At 43.3% G+C, this 20427-nt stretch overlaps 1 protein-coding gene across 4 annotated transcripts in view; it reads left to right on the top strand.

Moving 5' to 3' along the window:
• Positions 1-20427, top strand: part of LOC148146656 (putative G protein-coupled receptor 139) — a 216243-nt gene that overhangs the window by 141230 nt on the left and 54586 nt on the right. Inside the window, exon 1 of one of the 4 annotated variants that reach the window (XM_087998104.1) lies at positions 18339-19067. The exons of the other annotated variants lie outside the window; for them this stretch is intronic. Within the exon in view, the coding sequence (XP_087854230.1) occupies positions 18851-19067 (217 nt within the window). The 5' untranslated portion in view covers positions 18339-18850. Of the gene's footprint in view, positions 1-18338; positions 19068-20427 lie in introns of those variants that run through there. 4 annotated transcript variants of the gene reach the window in all.

Here is a 20427-nt window from a genome sequence, read left to right as displayed (position 1 = left end):
CACTGTAGAGATCATCACACGATTTGGACAAAGTAATTCAGGTGTATGACCTCTTATTGGTACTCATAAAAGTTTCCTGCTGCCTTAGTACTGTAACATGTAGAAGAACAAATCACAGTATGAAGCTTGGGCTGAGTGTTATTTACCTGTCATTTGAATACTGTTTCAAATTTGCAGTGATTATCTTTATATGCTTGTTCGTAAAATTAGTGTCAGATAGCGTGTAGGAGGTTGAGTGGTGACATTGTAGAAGTTTATAAAATCATGAGAGGTTGAATACAGTGACCAGCCAAGGTCTTTCCCACGGGATGGGGAGTTCAACCATAGAAGGCATAGGTTTAAGGTGAAAGAGGGAAGACTTGAAATGGATGAAGGGTCAATGTTTTCACACATGTGTGTATAGGGAATGAGCTGTTAAAGGAAGAGTGGGCGATGCAAGTACAGCTACAACATTTAACACTCATTGGGACAAACATACGAATGGGAAAAGTTTAGAGGCATATGGACAAAATGCAATCAGATGGGACTAGTTTATTTTGGAAAACCTGGCCAGCATGGACAGGTTGGACCAAAGGGTCTGTTTGTGCACGATATGACCGTATCAATCTAGAAAGCGAGGAAAAGGGGAGAAAAGACATAATGTATTTAATTGGCAAGAAATACAAAAACAAGCAGCACGAGCTTTTCCGAGCATATAAAAAAAGTTCAAGATGAGTGTGTGACCTTTGGTGAAATTAAGTCAGGAAAGTATACTGAGGATAATTGGAGGGTGTGACTGAAGAATTGGCTACAGGGAGCAGACAGATAATTTACACCCATGTTTTACATCATTCCTCACAGGGGAAGGGACAGTAAGTATTTCAATGATGCAAATAAAATGGTAATAGGAGGGAAGTTCTTGAACCGTCTCTAACAAAAGGAACAAGGATTTTTCGAACAGATAACAGTAAGAGTCGACAGGCCAGCAGTAATTCATAGCTGGTTTTAAAAGAAATGGTCACAGCCTTGGGGTCATTGCTCCCTCTCTATCAGATGTTAGTTCTGCTGTTTGTTAATGTAAGCAGTAAGTGCGGTAGCTTGAATGGGTTGCCATCAGGTTTAGGTACACACGGTCCTGACCGTGGCAGGTTCACCCACACTCATCACTGAACCGGAGATCAGCTTCATGGTAATGGTAGACTGAGAGATTATATTGTGGTTGAATATAATTCTGCTGCTGCTGCTGCTACAGCTGCTATGATTTGCAGCATCACATGAATGCCCAGTTTGAACTGCAATATCTGCAATACAATTCTGCTGCCTGTCCTCAATTCGCACGGGGACCCGGTCACCCTTCTCCCCTGTACACAGTGCCCTATCCCGGTTTATGATGTGGGAACACTTCCATTTTTAAAAATTCTCATCCTGTTAGGATATCTTCATGATGCCTTGCCTCCAATTTGTCACATTCCTCAAAAGCATTTAACGTTTTCACCTGAATATTTTCCCTTCCAGTAATGCCATCTTCTGTTTAAAGCGAATGTGTTTCCCTCTGCTTCTCTCCATGACCACGTTTAAGAGCTCTGTAGTGTAGGTGATGACAGCCTTATGTAGTTTCAGAACAAATGAATTTGTATACCTTGCGTTATCATTCACTTCCCGGTGTATGGCGCTCCATGTTGGACAGGGCATGTGAGCAACTTTGACACACATGTTTGAAACTTGTTCAAAAACAGAAATTGCTGAAGACACTGACAGGTCTGACAGCATCTGTGGAGTGAAAACAGAGGCAATCTTTCGGGTTCTGTGACTGTTCCTCCAAGCACCGAGTAAGCTATATTGAAAATATATTCTGTAACTTTTCATTTTTGAAGGAATTCAGTGGGTCTGGCAACATCTGCAGAGATAGAGAAACAATGTTAATGTTTCAAGTCCAGTGTAAATCTTCTTCAGACGTGTAAAGGATTGGAAAGTGAGTGTTTTAGTATCTTGGCAGACGTAGGAAAGAGTGTTTGGAAGCCCAGTGTGAAAGACAAATGGGCTTTAAATTGTGGTGAAAGAGACACAGACATTAATGTGTAAATGTTACAAGTTGATTTTCTCTGTTGAATGCATCATAAACAAGACACGAACTTAGGGAGCCCAGGAGGGAGAGTGGACGGAAAATGGAGAACAACCATAATGGATTCAGGCTGTGAATTTACGGAATTGAATATTAACTCCTACAGACCGTAACGTAACAAAGTGTAAAGTGAGGTGTTACTCGAGCTTGGGTTGTGCTTCACTGGAACATTGCAACAACCTGCATTTTCTTAGAATCGCTACAGTGAGGAAACAGGCCCTTCAGCCCAACAGGTTTATACTGATTCTCCAAAGAGTATACGAACCAATCCCATTCTCTACCCTAATACTATACATAGACCCTTGACTATTGCACCTAACATCAACATCCCTGAACTCAATCAGCAATTCAGCATGGCCAGTTCACCTAACCTGCACAACTTTGAACTGTGGCAGGAAACTAGAACACCCAGAGGAAATCGAACCCAGTTCCCTGATGTTGTGATGCAGCAGTGCAAACCACTGTGCCACCGTGCTATCCAGAACCGAAATGTTATAATGCCACAAATCTATACGAACAGAAATGAAGCCATTCGGAACATCAACTCTGCTCCGCCATTTGATCACGACTGACAGATTTTCAACTCCATTTTCCTGCTTCCTCTCAGTAACCTTTGATCCCCTTGTCAATGAAAACTTATCTGTGTCTGTTTTAAATATACTAAATAGAACATAGAACATAAAACAGTACAGCTCAGGACAGGCCCTTTGGCCCACGATGTTTTCCCAAGATTTAATCCTATTGTAAAATGTAGTAATTTAACCAATGCACCCCTCAACTCACTGCTATCCATGTGCATGTCCAATAGTCGCTTACATGTCCCCAATGACTATGTTTCCACCACCAGAGCTGGCAGCGCATTCAATGTATTCACAACTCTCTGCGTAAAGAACCTACCTCTGATGTCTCCCTTTTACCTTCCTCCTCATAACTTCAAACTATGACTTCTCGTATTAGTCAATCCTTCCCTGGGAAAAAAGTCGCTGGGTATTGACTCTATCTGTTCCTCTCATTATTTTGTACACCTCGATCAGCTCTCCTCTCTCTTCCTTGTCGCCAGACAGAAAGGTTCAAGCTCGTTCAACCTTTCATCATAAAGCAAGCCCTCCAATCCAGGCTGCATCCTGGTAAACCTTCTTTGCACCCCCTCCAAAGCCTGTGTATCTTTCCTATATTAAGGCGTCCACAGCTGGACACAATATTCCAAGTGTGGTCTCACCAGGGACCTGTAGAGCTGCAGCAAAACCTCACGGCTCTTAAAGTCGATCCCCCAATTAATGAAAGCCAAAACACCATATGCTTTCTTGACCCCTATCCATTTGGGTGGCAAGTTTGAGGGATCCATGCGCACCCAGATCCGTCTGTTTCTCTACACTGCCAAGAATCCTGTCTTTAATGCGATATTCAGGATTCGAATTTGACCTTCCAAAATGCATCACTTTTCACTTATCCAGGTTGAATCTATTCTGTCATTTCTCAGCCCAGCTCTGCATCCTGTCTATGTCACGCTGCAGCCTACAGTGGCACTCCATACTATCAACGTCACCTCCAACCTTTGTGTCATCAGTAAATTTACTAACCCACCCCATAACCTCCTCATCCAAGTCATTTATAAAAACTACAAAGAGCAGAGGCCCAAGAACACAACCCTGTGGGATCCCTCTCATATTGTCCTCCAAGCAGAATACTCTCCATCTATAACCACTGTGTGCCTTCTGCCAGCCAGCCAATTCTGAATCCAGATAACCAAATCTCTCTGTATCCAATACTTCCTGACTTTATGAATAGGGAACCCTATAAAATATCTTTTTTTTATAGATATTTTTATTAGAAATTTAACATTTTTACAAGTTTACAAAAATAAACAAAACTCTCAGATATAAACATTGATATCCAATTAGCTCAAATATACAATAGCCAAAATTTAACAAAAAAAAAACAAAACAACAAAAAAAACCGAAAAGAGAAAAAAAAGAAAAAAAAACAAACAAAACTCAACTATCTACTAATCTAACCTACAACTAACCAGAGTGTATATTTAAGTCTCTTACATGCTTGGGATGTGTTAGCATCAGATATAATAAAACCTGTATTCGTGCGGGATTCCTCCCCCGAGGGGCCGCGGACCAGCCAGGTTTGTAATCTCAATTAAATAAAAGTCCTTGTTAGGATAGCCGAAATATCTGTATTTATGTAATTCAAAAAGGGCTGCCATATTTTATAAAATAATTCGGTCTTTCGGTGCACCATATTTGTAAGGAAGTCAAGGGGAATACATTCCATAATTAGTCTGTGCCAATTTGAAAATCCAGGGGGGCCCTCAGCCGCCCAGTTCACCAAAATATTTTTCCTTGCACAGAAAGAAAGAATAGAAAATAGTCTCTTCCCGTACGTGTCCAGGGAGGGAAAGTTCGAAAAGCCCAAGAGGAGAGATACAGGGTCCACTTTAATTTCCGTTCCTAAAATTTCTGTCAGGGTACTTGCTACTTTAGTCCAATATCTACGGATCTTATGACAGGTCCATAGGCAATGTACAAGAGTGCCCACCTCTATTTTGCATTTAGCACACATTGGAGATGCTCCTGCCTTAAATTTTGCCAATCGAACCGGTGCTATATGGGCCCTATGAAGTATCTTCAGCTGGATAGCCTGGGTTCTGTTACAAATAGTAATTCTTCTAGCATTTTCCCAGATATCATTCCACGTTTTTGTGGAGATTTCTAGTCCTAGATCCTGATCCCATGTTTTAAGCAGATTATCCATATCTCCCGATACTTCATCATGTAGTAAATGATAAATAGTACTAACGGAAGATACCCCCACTGGTCGTAGGACACTACATTCTCTATCGGATTTATAAAGACTATCTAATAATGTAGTCTTCTTCTGTATATAATCTCGAATTTGGAAGTATCGAAAGAGGTCTCCATTGGGTAATCTGAATTTCTGACGCAGCTGTTTGAAAGACATCAGGACCCCATCTTTAAATAGATCCCTTAGTCATGAGATACCCCTGGATCTCCAGAGTTTAAAAGTGGCATCTGTAAACCCCGGTTGGAATCCCCATGCTCCCACTATCGGTGCATAGGGGGATGTTTTATGTGAATTGCCCTCATTTTGCCGCATTATATTCCAAGCCTTGATTGTATTTAGTATTATAGGGTTTTTACAGTGATCTGTAATGATTTTCCTCTTGTCTGACAATAAAAGGTTAATAAGTGGGTATTTTACTTGAGAAGCCTCGATGTCCAACCAGATTGGTTGGGGATCAGACAAGACCCAATCAGCTATGTAACTTAATAGGGAACTTAACTGATATTTCCTAAAGTCTGGGGAGTCCAATCCACCCCTTGCCTGTGGAAGCTGTAGCTTCTTCAGCTTAATGAGGGCCCGCCTATGGTTCCAGATAAAGGAACTCAGCCAGCCATATAATTTACATAAAGCCGTCCACGGCAGCATCACCGGAAGAATTCTCATAGGGTATAGGAGACGGGGCAGGACATTAATTTTAATTAATGCTATTCTACCCAACCAGGAAATTGGTAGGTCTCCCCATCGCTGGAGGTCCTGCCTTATCCTTTCCAATAAATACACAAAATTAGCCTTATACAACTGACCAAATACTGGAGTAATAAAAGTGCCTAAATATAAGAAGCCCTCCAGGGACCAGCGAAAGGGAAAAAGGGATCCGTCCGCTAAGCGGGGTATCATAGCAAGGCCACCCATTGGCATAGCCTCCGATTTTGAAAAATTAATTTTATAGCCTGAAAATGCACTAAATGTATTAATAACTTGGATTACGCGAGGTATGGACATCAAAGGGTTACTGAGGAATAGAAGAACATCATCTGCATAAAGGATAATTTCATGTTTACCTGTACCAATCCTTGGGGCCACTATATTGGATCAGCTCGTATAGCTTCTGCTAGTGGTTCAATTATTAGCGTGAATAACAATGGCGAGAGGGGACATCCCTGACGGCAGCCCCTACCCACACTGAAGCTATCCGAACCTAATCCATTGGTAACCACAACTGCTTTGGGATCACTATACAATGTTGAGACCCATTTGGTAAACACCTGTCCAACGCCAAACCTCTCCAATGTGTAAAACAAATATGACCATTCGACCCTATCAAATGCCTTTTCCGCGTCTAATGAAACCACTATTCCTGGTATCTTTCCCTGATGACAAGCTTGAATCATATTCAGAGCCCTTCTAACATGATTGGATGATCTACGGCCCTTAATAAACCCCGTCTGATCCTCCTTTATAATATGTGGCAGTATCCTTTCTAGTCTCCGTGCTAACGTTTTAGAGAGGATTTTAAAATCTACAGTTAGCAAGGATATTGGTCAGTATGATGTACAATCTTCTGGGTCCTTTCCTTTTTTAAGGATAAGAGAGATATTTGCCTCTTTCAGCGAAGGCGGGAGACAGCCCTGACTATATGCATAGTTATACATAAGTGGACCAGCCAGTATTTCTGTAAATTCTTTATAGAATTCAGCTTGAAAACCATCTGGGCCCGGCTCCTTACCATTTTGAAGGTGCCTAATTGCATCAACTATTTCTTGGGGTGTAAGAGGAGCATTTAGGACCGATACTTGTTCCGGAGTTAGGCCTGGAAAAGTCAATTTTTAAAAAAATGACTGCATCCTCTTCGTCCTATCTTCACAATCCTGTGATTTATATAACTCAGAATAAAATTCTCTAAAGATCGCATTAATCTTTTTGTGATCATGAGTCAAAATACCCGTACTTTCCTTGATAGACGTAATAGTCTGAGGGGCCTTTTTTTTCTTTGCAAGAAATGCTAAGTATCTACCCGGTTTGTCGCCATATTCATATAACCTTTGCTTTGCAAATAATATTTCCCTCTTAGCCGTTTGAATAAGCGTAGTGTTTAGAGCTGTCCTAAGAGCTGTAATCCTTTGCAATTTAATAATAGAAGGTCTATCAGTGTATGCTGTTTCAGCCGCTTTTAAGCGGGCTTCAAGCAAACGCTGTTGTTCTCCCTTTAATTTCTTCTGGGTCGCTGAGTAGGAGGTGATCAAGCCTCGCATGTAAGCTTTGATGGTCTCCCACATCATTGACGGGTTGCTAGCTGTACCTGAATTAATTTCTAAAAAAGTTTTAAATTCCTGAGAGAAGTACTTTACAAATTTACTATCTTTCATTAGGAAGGGGTCCATACGCCAATGCCGAGGGGATGTCCCATTGTTCCTCGCCTTAGTTTCCATATATACAGCAGCGTGGTCAGAAATTGTTATATTACCTATTTTACAGGATGATATGGAATTTAAAAAAATCGACGGGGCAAAAAACATATCAATTCTGGTATGACATTTATGTGGATTAGAGGAGAAATAAAAATCTCTACCCTGTGGATGAAGACATCTCCATACATCTACTAATCCTAATTCTTTGTTCAGATCCATCAATTGTCTAGATCTGGGAGATACTCCTGCAGTACTCTTGGGAATCCTATCTATTTCCGGATCCATAATACAATTAAAGTCTCCCTCTATAATTATATGACGGGCATCAAAAGCCATCAATTTTGAAAAGGCTTCCGTTATAAATTTAAAGGGGTGTGCCGGGAGGCAGTACAAATTTAAAATCCCATATTCCTCTCCATTTAGGAGGGCTTTAATCAAGATAGATCGTCCAGATTCATCTTTTATCTGCTTTAGGATTTTGAAAGGGAAATTCTTCCGAACAAGAATAACAACTTCCCTGCTTTTGAGCTAAAAGAAGAAAAAAAGGCCTGATCAAATCCGCCCTGTCGTAATTTCAAGTGTTCTTTATCTGACAGGTGTGTCTCCTGTAGGAGAGCTATATCAACTCTTTCCTTCTTAAGATTTGATAATATTTTCTTCCTGTTGACTGGCGAATTACTCCCCTTGACATTCCAGGTGCACCACTTAACCGACTAATCAACCATAATCCTCTGGGCCAATCCGAGACCCCTCGGGAGGGGGAACCCTATCCAGAACATCCCGAGCGTAGAACATGTAAAATTTACAAAAATAAATCCTCTTTAATACACCCACAACAATACAGTAAAAAACTATTTCTAAATAAAAAAAAATATAAAACGTATCTAAGTGGAGACTTTCCCCCTTGTTCCCAGGGGGCGTCACTTCCTCTCCAAAAGTCCCTCATATCCTTTCCCAACCAATGCCCCACCCTTGACCCAGGCACTCCTCAATAAAATGAGGAGAATTCAAATATAATACAAAGCTAGAGTTAACAGTGAGCACCCTGCCCCCAACCATACCAACACCGGGGTATATTTGGTAATGTTAATACCATATATAAACATATAACTATAAAATTACCACCTCAACAAATAATAATTAAATATAATAATACAAAATAACAAGGGGAAAACAACACCGCTCCTAGAGACAGAGGTAAAATTGAATAAGGTAACCACCTCCCCCCACCAACATTAACCAAACCCCCCAGCTTTTATATATACCCTTACCGGCACAGTGGCACAGTGGTTAGCACTGCTGCCTCACAGCGCCAGAAACCCGGGTTCAATTCCCGCCTCAGGCGACAGACTGTGTGGAGTTTGCACGTTCTCCCCGTGTCTGTGTGGGTTTCCTCCGGGTGCTCCGGTTTCCTCCCACAGTCCAAAGATGTGCAGGGCCAGGTGAATTGGCCATGCTAAATTGCCCATAGTGTTAGGTAAGGGGTAAATGTAGGGGTATGGGTGGGTTTCGCTTCGGCGGGTCGGTGTGGACTTGTTGGGCCGAAGGGCCTGTTTCCACATTGTAATGTAATCTAATCTAATCTAATCTTACCCTTATATCCCCCACTGCTCCAGGAACGCTGTAAGCTGGCCTTCCTCTTCCCGTTCGGGAAGGCCCAGCAAACGAATATTTTTTCGGCGACCTCGATTATCGAGGTCGTCAATATGATTTTCCAAGGTCCGGACTCGCTGCTCGAGAGTCCGGACCTGATCTACGGCCGATTGAGCGGTACTTTCGGAGGTCGCGGCCTTTAGCTCCGCCCCTCCGACTCGGCAGTCTAGGATAAATCTGGTCTGGCCCTGGGGACGTATCCATATTAATGTTTTCCTAAATTTCTAGCACATCAACTTCATCTGCTCAGACTCCATGCATAAATTCCCTATGCTAATCCTAATCAGCCCTACCTACTCCTTATTCTCTTATTCCTCACGTATGAGAAAAATGCATTTTGGATTCTCTCTAATCCTTCTTGCCAAGCCTTTTTCGTGCCCCATCATGGCTCACCTGAGTCCATTTCTGAGCTCCTTTCTAGCAAGCCTGTAATCCTCTAAAGCTGTGGTAGATCCTTGCTTCCTCCATCTTACGTAAGCTGCCTGCTTCCTTTTTAGAGACGTTCCTCTGTTCTCGTCATCCAAGGTTCCTTAATCTTACAACTTCTTACCTGTCTCAGAGGAACAAATTTGTGTATCACTCGCAACAACTGCTCCTTAAACAGTCTCCACATGTCTGCTGTGCCCTTTCTGTGGAACAATTGCACCCAGTCTGTACTTCCCAACTCCTGTCTGATAGCATCATAATTTCCTTTTCCCCAGTTAAATATCTTCCCACGGAAACAGCTCCTTTCTCTCTCCCAGACTATGCTACATGTGAGGCAGTTGTGATCACTTTCACCAAAGTGCTCTCCCACCGTGAGTTCTGACACCTGTCTTGGCTCTTTGCCGAGCACCAAATCCAAAATAGCCACTCCCCTCGACGGTCTGTCTACATACTGAGCAAGGAAACCATCTTGAACACTCCTGACAAAAACGGCTTCATCCACACCATCTGCGCTTAGGAGGTTCCAGTCGATATTGGAAAAGTTGAAATCACCCATAACTATAATCCTGCTACTTTTGCATTTTTCCAGAATCTGCCCGCCTATGGGATCTTCAATCTCTCTACTGGTATTAGGCGGTCTGTAGAAAATCCCTAAATGTGGTGACTATTCCCTTGCTGTTCCTAATTTCCACCCATACTGACTCAGTAGTCAAACCTTCCTCAACAACCTTCATTTCTGTAGCTGTGACGCACTCTCTGATTAGCAATTCTACACCCCCTCCTCAGTTTCCACCCACCCTGTTCTTTTTTAGATAAGATTACATTACTTACAGTGTGCAAACAGGCCCTTCGGCCCAACAAGTCCACATCAACCCTCCATAGAGCAACCCACCCAGAACCATTCCCCTACATTTCCCCCTTCAACTAACACTACGGGCAATTTAGCATGGCCAATTCACCTAATCTGCACATCTTTGGATCATGGGAGGAAACCGGAGCACCCGGAGGAAACCCAAGGGGAAAATTTGCAAATTCCGCACAGTTAGTTCCTTGACATAGAACATAGAACATAGAAGAATACAGCGCAGTACAGGCCCTTCGGCCCTCGATGTTGCGCCGATTCAAGCCCACCTAACCTACACTAGCCCACTATCCTCCATATGCCTATCCAATGCCTGCTTAAATGCCCATAATGAGGGAGAGTCCACCACTGCTACTGGCAGGGCATTCCATGAACTCACGACTCGCTGAGTAAAGAACCTACCCCTAACATCTGTCCTATACCTACCCCCCCTTAATTTAAAGCTATGCCCCCTTGTAATAGCTGACTCCATACGAGGAAAAAGATTCTCACTGTCGACCCTATCTAAACCCCTAATCATCTTATACACCTCTATCAAGTCACCCCTAAACCTTCTTTTCTCCAATGAAAACAACCCCAAGTGCCTCAGCCTTTCCTCATACGATCTTTCTACCATACCAGGCAACATCCTGGTAAACCTCCTCTGCACCCGTTCCAGTGCCTCCACATCCTTCCTATAGTATGGCGACCAAAACTGCACACAATACTCCAGATGCGGCCGCACCAGAGTCTTATACAACTGCAACATGACCTCAGTACTCCGGAACTCAATTCCTCTACCAATAAAAGCCAGTACGCCATATGCCTTCTTCACCGCACTATTTACCTGGGTGGCAACTTTCAAAGATTTGTGTACATGGACACCAAGATCCCTCTGCTCATCCACACTACCAAGTATCCGACCGTTAGCCCAGTACCCCATCTTTTTATTACTCTTACCAAAGTGAATCACCTCACACTTAGCTACATTGAACTCCATTTGCCACCTTTCTGCCCAGTTCTGCAGCTTATCTATATCCCGCTGTAACGTGCCACATCCTTCCTCACTGTCTACAACTCCTCCGACTTTTGTATCATCCGCAAACTTGCTCACCCAACTTTCTAACCCCTCCTCCAGGTCATTTATAAAAATGACAAACAGCAATGGTCCCAAAACAGATCCTTGCGGAACACCGCTAGTGACGGCACTCCAAGATGAACCTTTGCCATCAACTACTACCCTCTGTCTTCTTCCAGCCAGCCAACTCCTAATCCAAACCTCCAACTCACCCTCAATGCCATACCTCCGTATTTTTTGCAGTAGTCTACCATGGGGAACCTTATCAAATGCCTTACTAAAATCCATATACATCACATCTACTGCTTTCCCCTCGTCCACCTCCTTAGTCACCTTCTCAAAGAATTCAATAAGGTTTGTGAGGCACGACCTGCCCTTCACAAAACCATGCTGACTATCCTTGATCACATTATTCCTATCCAGATGTGCATAAATCCTATCCCTTACAATTCTCTCTAAGACTTTGCCCACAACAGAAGTGAGACTCACCGGCCTATAGTTACTAGGGTTATCCCTACTCCCCTTCTTGAACAAGGGAACCACATTTGCTAGCCTCCAATCTTCTGGCACTACTCCTGTAGACAACGAGGACATAAAAATCAAGGCCAATGGCTCTGCAATCTCCTCCCTTTCTTCCCAGAGAATCCTAGGATAAATGCCATCAGGCCCAGGGGACTTATCTATTTTCACCCTTTCCAGAATTTCCAACACCTCTTCTCTACATACCTCAAAGCCATCCATTCTACTTAATTGTGACTCAGTACTCACATTGACAACAATGTCCTGTTCCTGATTGAATACTGACGAAAAGTATTCATTCAGTGTCTCCCCAATCTCTTCAGCCTCCACACGCAACTTCCCACTACTATCCTTGACTGGACCTATTCCTACCCTAGTCATTCTTTTATTCCTGACATACCTATAGAAAGCCTTAGGGTTTTCCCTAATCCTACCAACTAAGGACCTTTCATGACCCCTCCTTGCTGCTCTTAGCTCTCTCTTCAGGTCCTTCCTGGCTACCTTATAACTCTCAATCGCCCCAATTGAACCTTCACGCCTCATCTTTACATAGGCCGCCCTCTTCCATTTAACAAGGGATTCCAATTCCTTATTAAACCACGGCTCCCTCACACGACCCTTTCCTCCCTGCCTGACGGGCACATACTTATCAAGGACACTCAATAGTTGCTCCTTGAACAAGCTCCACATATCAATTACACCCTTGCCTTGAAGCTTACTTTTCCAGGCCACACATCCTAAGTCATGCCTCACAGCATCATAATTTCCCTGCCCCCATCTATAACTCTTGCCCTGTAGTGCACACTTATCCCTCTCCATCACTAGAGTAAAGGTCACCGAATTGTGGTCACTGTCCCCAAAGTGCTCACCTACCTCTAATTCTAACACCTGGCCTGGTTCATTACCCAGAACCAAATCCAGTATGGCCTCACCTCTTGACGTGGGAATTGAACCCAGGTCTCTGGAGCAGTGAGGTAGGAGTGCTAACCATTGTGCCACCGTGCTGCCCCAAAACATTTTGAAACGTTCTAAACCCTGGAACATCAAGCAACCATCCCTGTCCCTGTGAACCCTACGTCTCTGTTATGGCCTTGACATCGTTGCCCCACTGATCCATGCTCTAAGTTTGTCACTCTTATTTCGGACATTCCTTGCATTAAAGCAGACTCACTCTAACCGATCCCTTTGTTTCATCACGTGAGAAACATTCCTGATAGATTCAATATATCCTGTCACTATCCTGGCTGCAACTCACCCCCTCTCAGACATGTGGTCTTATTCCTCCCCCCTGCCAAACTAGTTTAAACCCGTCTGAATCACACGAGCAAACCTCCCAAACAGGACATTTGTGCCCCTCCAGTTTAGGTACAACCTGTCCTTCATGTACAGGTCCCACCTTACCCAAAAGGTATCCCAATGGTCTAGGTATCTGAAGCTCTCCCTCCTGCACCAGCCTCGCAGCTACGTGTAAAGCTGCATTCGCTGACTGTTCCTCATCTCACTAGCTCGTGGCACAGGTAACAAACCTAAAAGCACTCCTCTACTTGTCCTGCTCTTCAGCTTCCAAACTAACTCTCTGTAGTCACTTTTCAGATCCTCAGTCCCGTTCCTGGCCATATCGCTGGTGCCAAATGATCTGGTTTCCACAGGCTTCTGTGGTAAGGAATTCCACAATTTCATGACTCTCTGGCTAAAGACGTTTCATCTTATCTCCGTTATAATGGGTTTTCCCTTTGCTCTAAGCCTGTGTCCTCCTGCAAGTGCAAACGTCCTCCCAATTTTGTCTGTATCCAGGTCATTCAGTATTCTGTAAGTTTCAATTGGACACCCCCTCATCCTTCTAATCTCCATCGAGTATAAACCCAGAGTCTTCCAATATTCCTCATGTGTTCAGCTTTTCATTTCTTGTGAACCTTCCCATGACACACACCGAGGCTAATACATCCTTTCTGAGGTATGAGGCGCAAAATACTGGAAATGTGGTCTGACCAGAGCCTTAGAAAGCCTCAGAATCCCCACCAGTATATCCTACTCCTCTCGAGAGGAATGACAACATTGTATTTACCTTCTTAACTACTGACTCAACCTGCAAGTTTATCTAAGGCGAATCCTGGGCTTGGAATCCCAAGTCCCTTTGTTACTCAGATTTCTGATTTTTTTTTTCCCGCATTTAGTAAATAGTCCATCCCTGTATTCTTCATACCAAAGTGCCTGACCTCACACTCTCCCACATTGTATTCCATCTGCTACCCCTTTTCCCACTCTCCTAAACTGTCAAAATCTTTCTGCAGGCTCCCTGCCTCCTCAATACTACATGCCCCTCCACCTATCTTTGCATCATCTGCAAACTTAACCAGAATGCCTTCTGTCCCACCACTCAGATCATTAACCTATAAAGTGAAATGTTGTGGTCCCAACACTGAGTGTTGTGGAACACTGCTAGTCACTGGCCGCCGTCCTGAGATGGACAATTTTATCCTCTCTCTGCATCCTGCCACAGAGCCAACCTTTTATCCACGCTAGTACTTGGCCTCTGACACCATGGGTCCTTATCTTACTCTGCAGCCTCCTGTGCGGTACCATATCAGAGGCCTTCTGGAATTTCAGATAGGTAACTCTCTCTGGTCCAACCCGTCGTTACCTCCTCAAAGAATTCTCATTATCTTGAGAGCAATGTAGGTTATTGAAATGGGAAGGTCAGGGTCATTCTGACAGACAGAGTGCGGATGTTCCTCAAAACAGATTCTGTTTGGCTCACTAATGTAAAGGAAACTGCATTATGAGCAGCAATGACTGGAGACTGGATTGGAAGTGTACAAGTGAAATGCTGCTTCACCTGGAAGCAATGTTTGGGGCCTTGGACAGTGAGGAGGGAAGAGATAATTGGGCAAATGTTGCAGCTTCTGCATTTGCATGGGAAGGGGCCATGGGGGATGTTGGGAAGTGTTCGGGGTAATGGAGCGTGCCAAAGAAGGAGTGGTCCCTGTGAAATACTGACATTGGACAGGAGGGGAAGATGTGTTTGATGGTGCTGTCCTGTTGGAGGTGGTGGAAGCGGTGGAGGATGATTCTGCGAATGCAGAGTGTAGTGCAGTAGGAAGTGAGGACGAAGGGAGATCTATCACTATTCTGTGAGGGAGGGGACGGAGTGAGGGCAAAAGAGAGGGAGACGGGACAGTCACAGCTGAAAGCTCAGTCCATCAGAGCGAGGGAATTTCTCGTTTGAGAGAAAAGGATGACTTGCAGGAAGCTTCCCAAGGGAATGTGGCATCATCGAACAGAAATGACAGAGGCAGGGAAACTGGGAGAATGGAGTCACCCTCAGCTGATCATGTGTTCAGCCACACACGTAGGTTCCCTCTGAATGATTGAAAAGAGCCAGTCATTTCAAATACAGATTTATGTCATATATCTGGTCAAATACGGAGTGTGAAAATAGACATAGGTGAAGGTCAGCAGATGTGTGTGTGTGTATGGCGGGGGGGGGTACATTTAAGCAGGTACTGCTTAATAACGCTCAGTAATGATTGGCCCTGGCCAAAAAGAAGATGATATGAAGATGTGAAGATGAACCACCCATGATGCACAAAGACTGTGAAGGATACTCATCAATCACAAACTGAAGAATTCAGATTCGGGACCTCTAACGTCGGCCACATTTGAGAAGTTTACTTTTGGAACCAGAAGCAGACTGTACAAAACAAAATACAAAGAAAAGTATTCCAAAACTGGCAAGAAATATGAAAAGAAACTAACCGCAAGAGTTTTCCCATATCGAATAAAAAACGTTCACGATGTGTGTGTAACCCTTAGAAGAAAGGCAGGAAAGAATATGTTGGACACCTGGAGGATGTGATTGGGCAACTGGTTTCAGGGAGCAGGCAGAGAATTTAAAACAGTATTTTACATCGTTTTCACAGGGGAAGGCACAAAGAGTTTCAACATTATAAACAAAATTGTAGTCAGATTAAAGTTTGGCATTGTCTCTAACAAAACAAACAAGGCTTTTCTCAAACACAAAAGACCAGGGGTAAACAACTCATCAGCAATTCATTGCTTGTTTTAATAGAAATGGTTACAGAGTGACTGGTGGCACTGTGTGAAATATTCCATAACTCTCGGGATTACAGGAGTGTTCCAGTGAAACTAGCGAAACTCCAATGTGACGCCTGTCTTCGCGAAGAGAGTGAGTATTCAAGTGTTTAGGTGCTCCCATTGTCTGAATTGTGGAGCATGTTTGAGAGGCTGAATGGCCTCATGAGGCACTTTCATCCTGAGTGATTTTTTAAAAAGTAAAACTCTGCTCCTTCCTCTGATGGGTTACATACTGGAGGATGAATTTGGAGAATAAATTTGAATTAATTTGAAAATTTTCTGGAACATTGTACAAACGACATCATCCAGAGAATTCTAGAAACAGCACTCATAAGAGCATTTTATAACCATGTGGGGGTATTGCATAAGTGAGAGAGAGAGAAGGTGAGAGTGATGGAGCCTTATTCTGGAGAAGGCGCTAACAGACATACAGTGAGAGTGAGAGAGTGGAGAGAATCTGGTGACCCTTATCCTGACAGAGCGGGGAGGGTTATTGATGCTTTTCCTGTATTGCTGGATTTTTCTTCGGACCGCAGATACTGCACTGAGCTGGGTGGTGTGCTCAGACCATGCTCGATGGGTCTGGTGGTGCGGCTCCCTCTGGGAAGAGAATGGTCCCCCTCTGTACTACACCATTCGCCAGGACCTCCGTGCCCCTGTCGACAAGCTGTGGTGTAATTCGCCCTTATTTGCCATGCTCGGGTAAACTATGCAGGGCAGCTCCAAACTGAGAAAGCTCAACCGTGTGCTTTTTAAAGATGGAAGCAGTGCCAGGGATCACTGAATATCCAGGGATACCCGGGTGATGGTGTATACCTCCAGCCGTGATGTGTCGGAGAATCAGGCTGGTATTGAATGAGAGGGACATCATGGGGTGGGGTGGATCGGAAATGAGGTGAGTTCGATATGATAACACCAGGAAACTAGCTCTGCCTCATGCAGACATTCCTTCTGTCACAGACAATTAAAATGGCACTGAGTGAACTTATTGTTCGATTCAGCGCAATGAGTCGAAGACTCTGCTGATCCTACTACCAGTTACAAAGCTACAGGACGAATGCTTATCCAAAACTCTCCATCATATTAACTTACACCAATATCCTTCTCACCCATCATTCCTGGAAACAGTGGTCTGTATTGCGAGATGCTATTGAAATGTTTTCATTTCGCAATTTTTAAACCTACTACCAGATCCTTCTCTGAAATTCTGTCTCAATCTCCCCCTCGCTTTTTAACCAAGCTCCTCCCATTTGTTGGTATTTAAACTGATTCCCCTGCCATCTCTCTCTGGCAGTGAGTTTCACTTCCACAGCACCCCTGTGTCCTGCCACACTGTAGATATAGAGTTGTAAATGGAGGGAGCTGCACATCCTGTCACTTCCAACATGAGCTGCAAGTTTCCCCACACTGGGCAGTGATCTGATACAGTGTTACTCAGCAATGCAGTGATTGGTGTACACAGCTGTGTATGCTGGGAAATAAGTGCTCCAGATTAATGGTTAAATTCACTGCTATTCACTGCACAGCTCCCCATGCTGCACAGATATCCAGTCCGTGTGTATAGAAAAATGCCTTTGTGTGTTCGGCACAGCGCCCTGTGCTGAAAAGATTATCGAGTCCAAATTTCTAGATCAGTGCACTGTTGGACAGATAAGTAGTGAACTGGTGAGTTCTAAACAGTGTTCGATCCTGGATGGATTGCTGAGCAGTACACTAGCCTTGTCTACGCAGTGCTTCATGCTGAGCAGGTATCTTATCTGGGCTAATACGTAGCCAGGCTGGGTCTGAGAGGTGGATTCAGTATCCGATATAATTCCTGACATGATTATCGCTCCTCCAGCTCGGCCCATTCCGCTGGTAAATGTGAGGTGATGTGTTTCAGATAGAATTTACTTGGTCAAAATATTCAACATTTATCAAAACACTATTTATTTGAATACTGTTGATAAATGACAACAAAAGGAAGGGGAACTTTCAATAACTTAATTCTGTTGGAAAACTTACAGAATAATACTTTATTTAACAGCGATACAGTAATTTCTCCAATATGGTATCATCCAATAAGCACACAAATGTCAAAAAGCAAATGCAGGAAACAGATTATCTCACATGCAGTTCTCCAATCCAGAAGGAAAGAACATCAAAAGACAGTTCCGAGAGAAATCACAGAGAGAGTGTGCAGCACCCGGGAGAGATTTCCTGCCTTCCAACGCTGCTGAGAACCCAGCAATAACTGGCGAAAGGTAAAACTAAGAATCCTGGTTCTGTGAGAGTTTGACTATCACTCCACAGGACCAGGCCGTGGCTGCAAGAACACAAGGAATGGCTCGTCTATGGCTCTGTAGGTGTCTCTCAAAAATGCCTAAACCCACCTAAGCCGTTAAATGCTGGACAGACAAAAGTCAAAGTTAAACATAAATAAATAAAACGAAAAGATGTAGCAGGCCTGGTGATCAGACACAGACAGTCTCGGGAGTCCAGCAATTCCTACACTGCTAAAACACAGCAGAATCATCGAGCTTGTGCAGAGAAAGAATGATCTCTTTCCCTCACCTCTATGTTTAGAACTGGAGATGTGCCATTAGACCAATAATCAGCGATATCAAAATTTCACCCACACCAAGTATTATTGTGATACATCAGAGTTGCCGTGAATTGGGTTAACTGGAGCTGTTTGTTCAGTGATTGTGATTAATATCAGTCTTCCTGGACCTAACTGGGTCACTGGAGAATTTCCCTCTTCCATAATTAGGGACTTCTTTCAACTTGTTATGCCATAGTATTTGGGGCAGAGTCAACCTCAACAATATTGGGATCAGCAGCTACAGAGAAAGAGAGAAATCAGAATCTGAGAACATTAGAATGTTCCAACAGTGGATTTGAATTTGAGAACATTAGACTGGAATGTTCCAACAATGGATCAGAATCTGAGAACATTAGACTGGAATGTTCCAACAATGGATCAGAATCTGAGAACATTAGACTGGAATGTTCTAACAATGAACAGGAGTTTATCCTGGGGTCTTTATTGGATTTCTCAGGGTTGGCCATGGTTAGAGTTGCGGATACGAGCTGTATTGATGATTATTCAAGCTGGGTACTATCCCATCCTCGCTATTATTGGTGTTCCTGGTAAGTCTATCTCTGTCAATTCTATAAATGATGCTGCATGTTATTGCTATTCTGGTTGACTATATTTAACAAATACATAAACTTTCAGTCACAAACGCCACTTCCTTCTCATGCATTTCCAAGCTACTTACTCATAAACAACTGAGAAGGACTGTTCAGAACCTTGAGTCCCTTTTTACCGTGAACTGTTTTATGTCTCCATATTCTCTCTGTGATCAAACCTGCTGACACCCACCTGCTGATCCCCAATCTCCAGCTCTGCCTGAGTTCTGCTGCTGAATTCGCCATCATCTACTCCTTCGTTAACGACAGATTTTATGGCTCCAGTTCTCTTCTGACCTCTCTACCAGTTACAAATGGTTTGACCACAAACTTCTTCTTGTCTCTACATTTATTTCACAACAGGGACTCTTAATAATGTCAATTACTGTGTAATTCAGAGGCACGGGTTATGACTCAAAAACCATTGTCTGAAATCCTACCACTGCTGATGACTAAATTTAAATTCCAATGACAAAAAATGGAATGAAACCTAATTTCACTCATGGCAACCATAAACCATCAGGGTTTATTTTCCTTTTTTATTGATAACCTTTGGTAAAGAAACCTAACATTTTTGCCCTGTCTGAACTAAGTGTCACCACAGATCCACAACAATATGGTTGCCTCCATATTACCTTGACAAATGGCCGCGTGGTAAGGGCAGTTAGATTGGACAACAAATACTGCCCTTGCCAGTGATGCTGGCATCCCGAGAAACAACATTAAAGTTGAAGTAACCAAGGAAATGCAGATGCTGGAGTTCTGAAATAAAATTCTCCACCGTCTGAAAGAATGTTGGAGAATCTCAGCAGGTATGGCAGTCTGTCGGAAGAAACACAAATAGCGTTTCTAGTTCAGTGAACCTATCAAAACTGAATGCAACTGAGAAATAATATTATTATATCAGGGATGGTTGGAAGGCTGAGCGGGAGGTTTGTGTTGAGTGGATGATGTCCAGCAAGAGAGAGAGAAAGAGAGAGAGAGAGAGAGAGAAAGGAAAAACAAGCAAAACGATTGCTGATGATGGACTGGAAGGAAAACAGAATGGGAAGCTATTCGAACATTTCCCCTTTTCACATATTCCTGAATATCATATTTATTACGGAATGTCCCTGCTTACCGTGAGTTTTGTTCCTCTATCTCTCATCTCTGAGTGTGGTGATCAACTCCATCAGCAATACTTATAGTCGCTGAGATATAGAAAAACGTAATGTTCCATTGTCAACTGCTTCTTTGGAGAGAGGAACTGTTACTGTGCGACTGTGTGGAGATGAAACAGCTTTCTCAGCCAGGAAGAGAAACTGAGGAAACCGAGGCA

Source organism: Chiloscyllium plagiosum, unplaced genomic scaffold (assembly GCF_037043375.1).
Source record: "Chiloscyllium plagiosum isolate Xiang-an unplaced genomic scaffold, Cpla_swu_hap1 HiC_scaffold_20, whole genome shotgun sequence".
Lineage (NCBI taxonomy): Eukaryota > Metazoa > Chordata > Chondrichthyes > Orectolobiformes > Hemiscylliidae > Chiloscyllium > Chiloscyllium plagiosum.
This window is presented reverse-complemented; position numbering and strand designations above follow the sequence as displayed.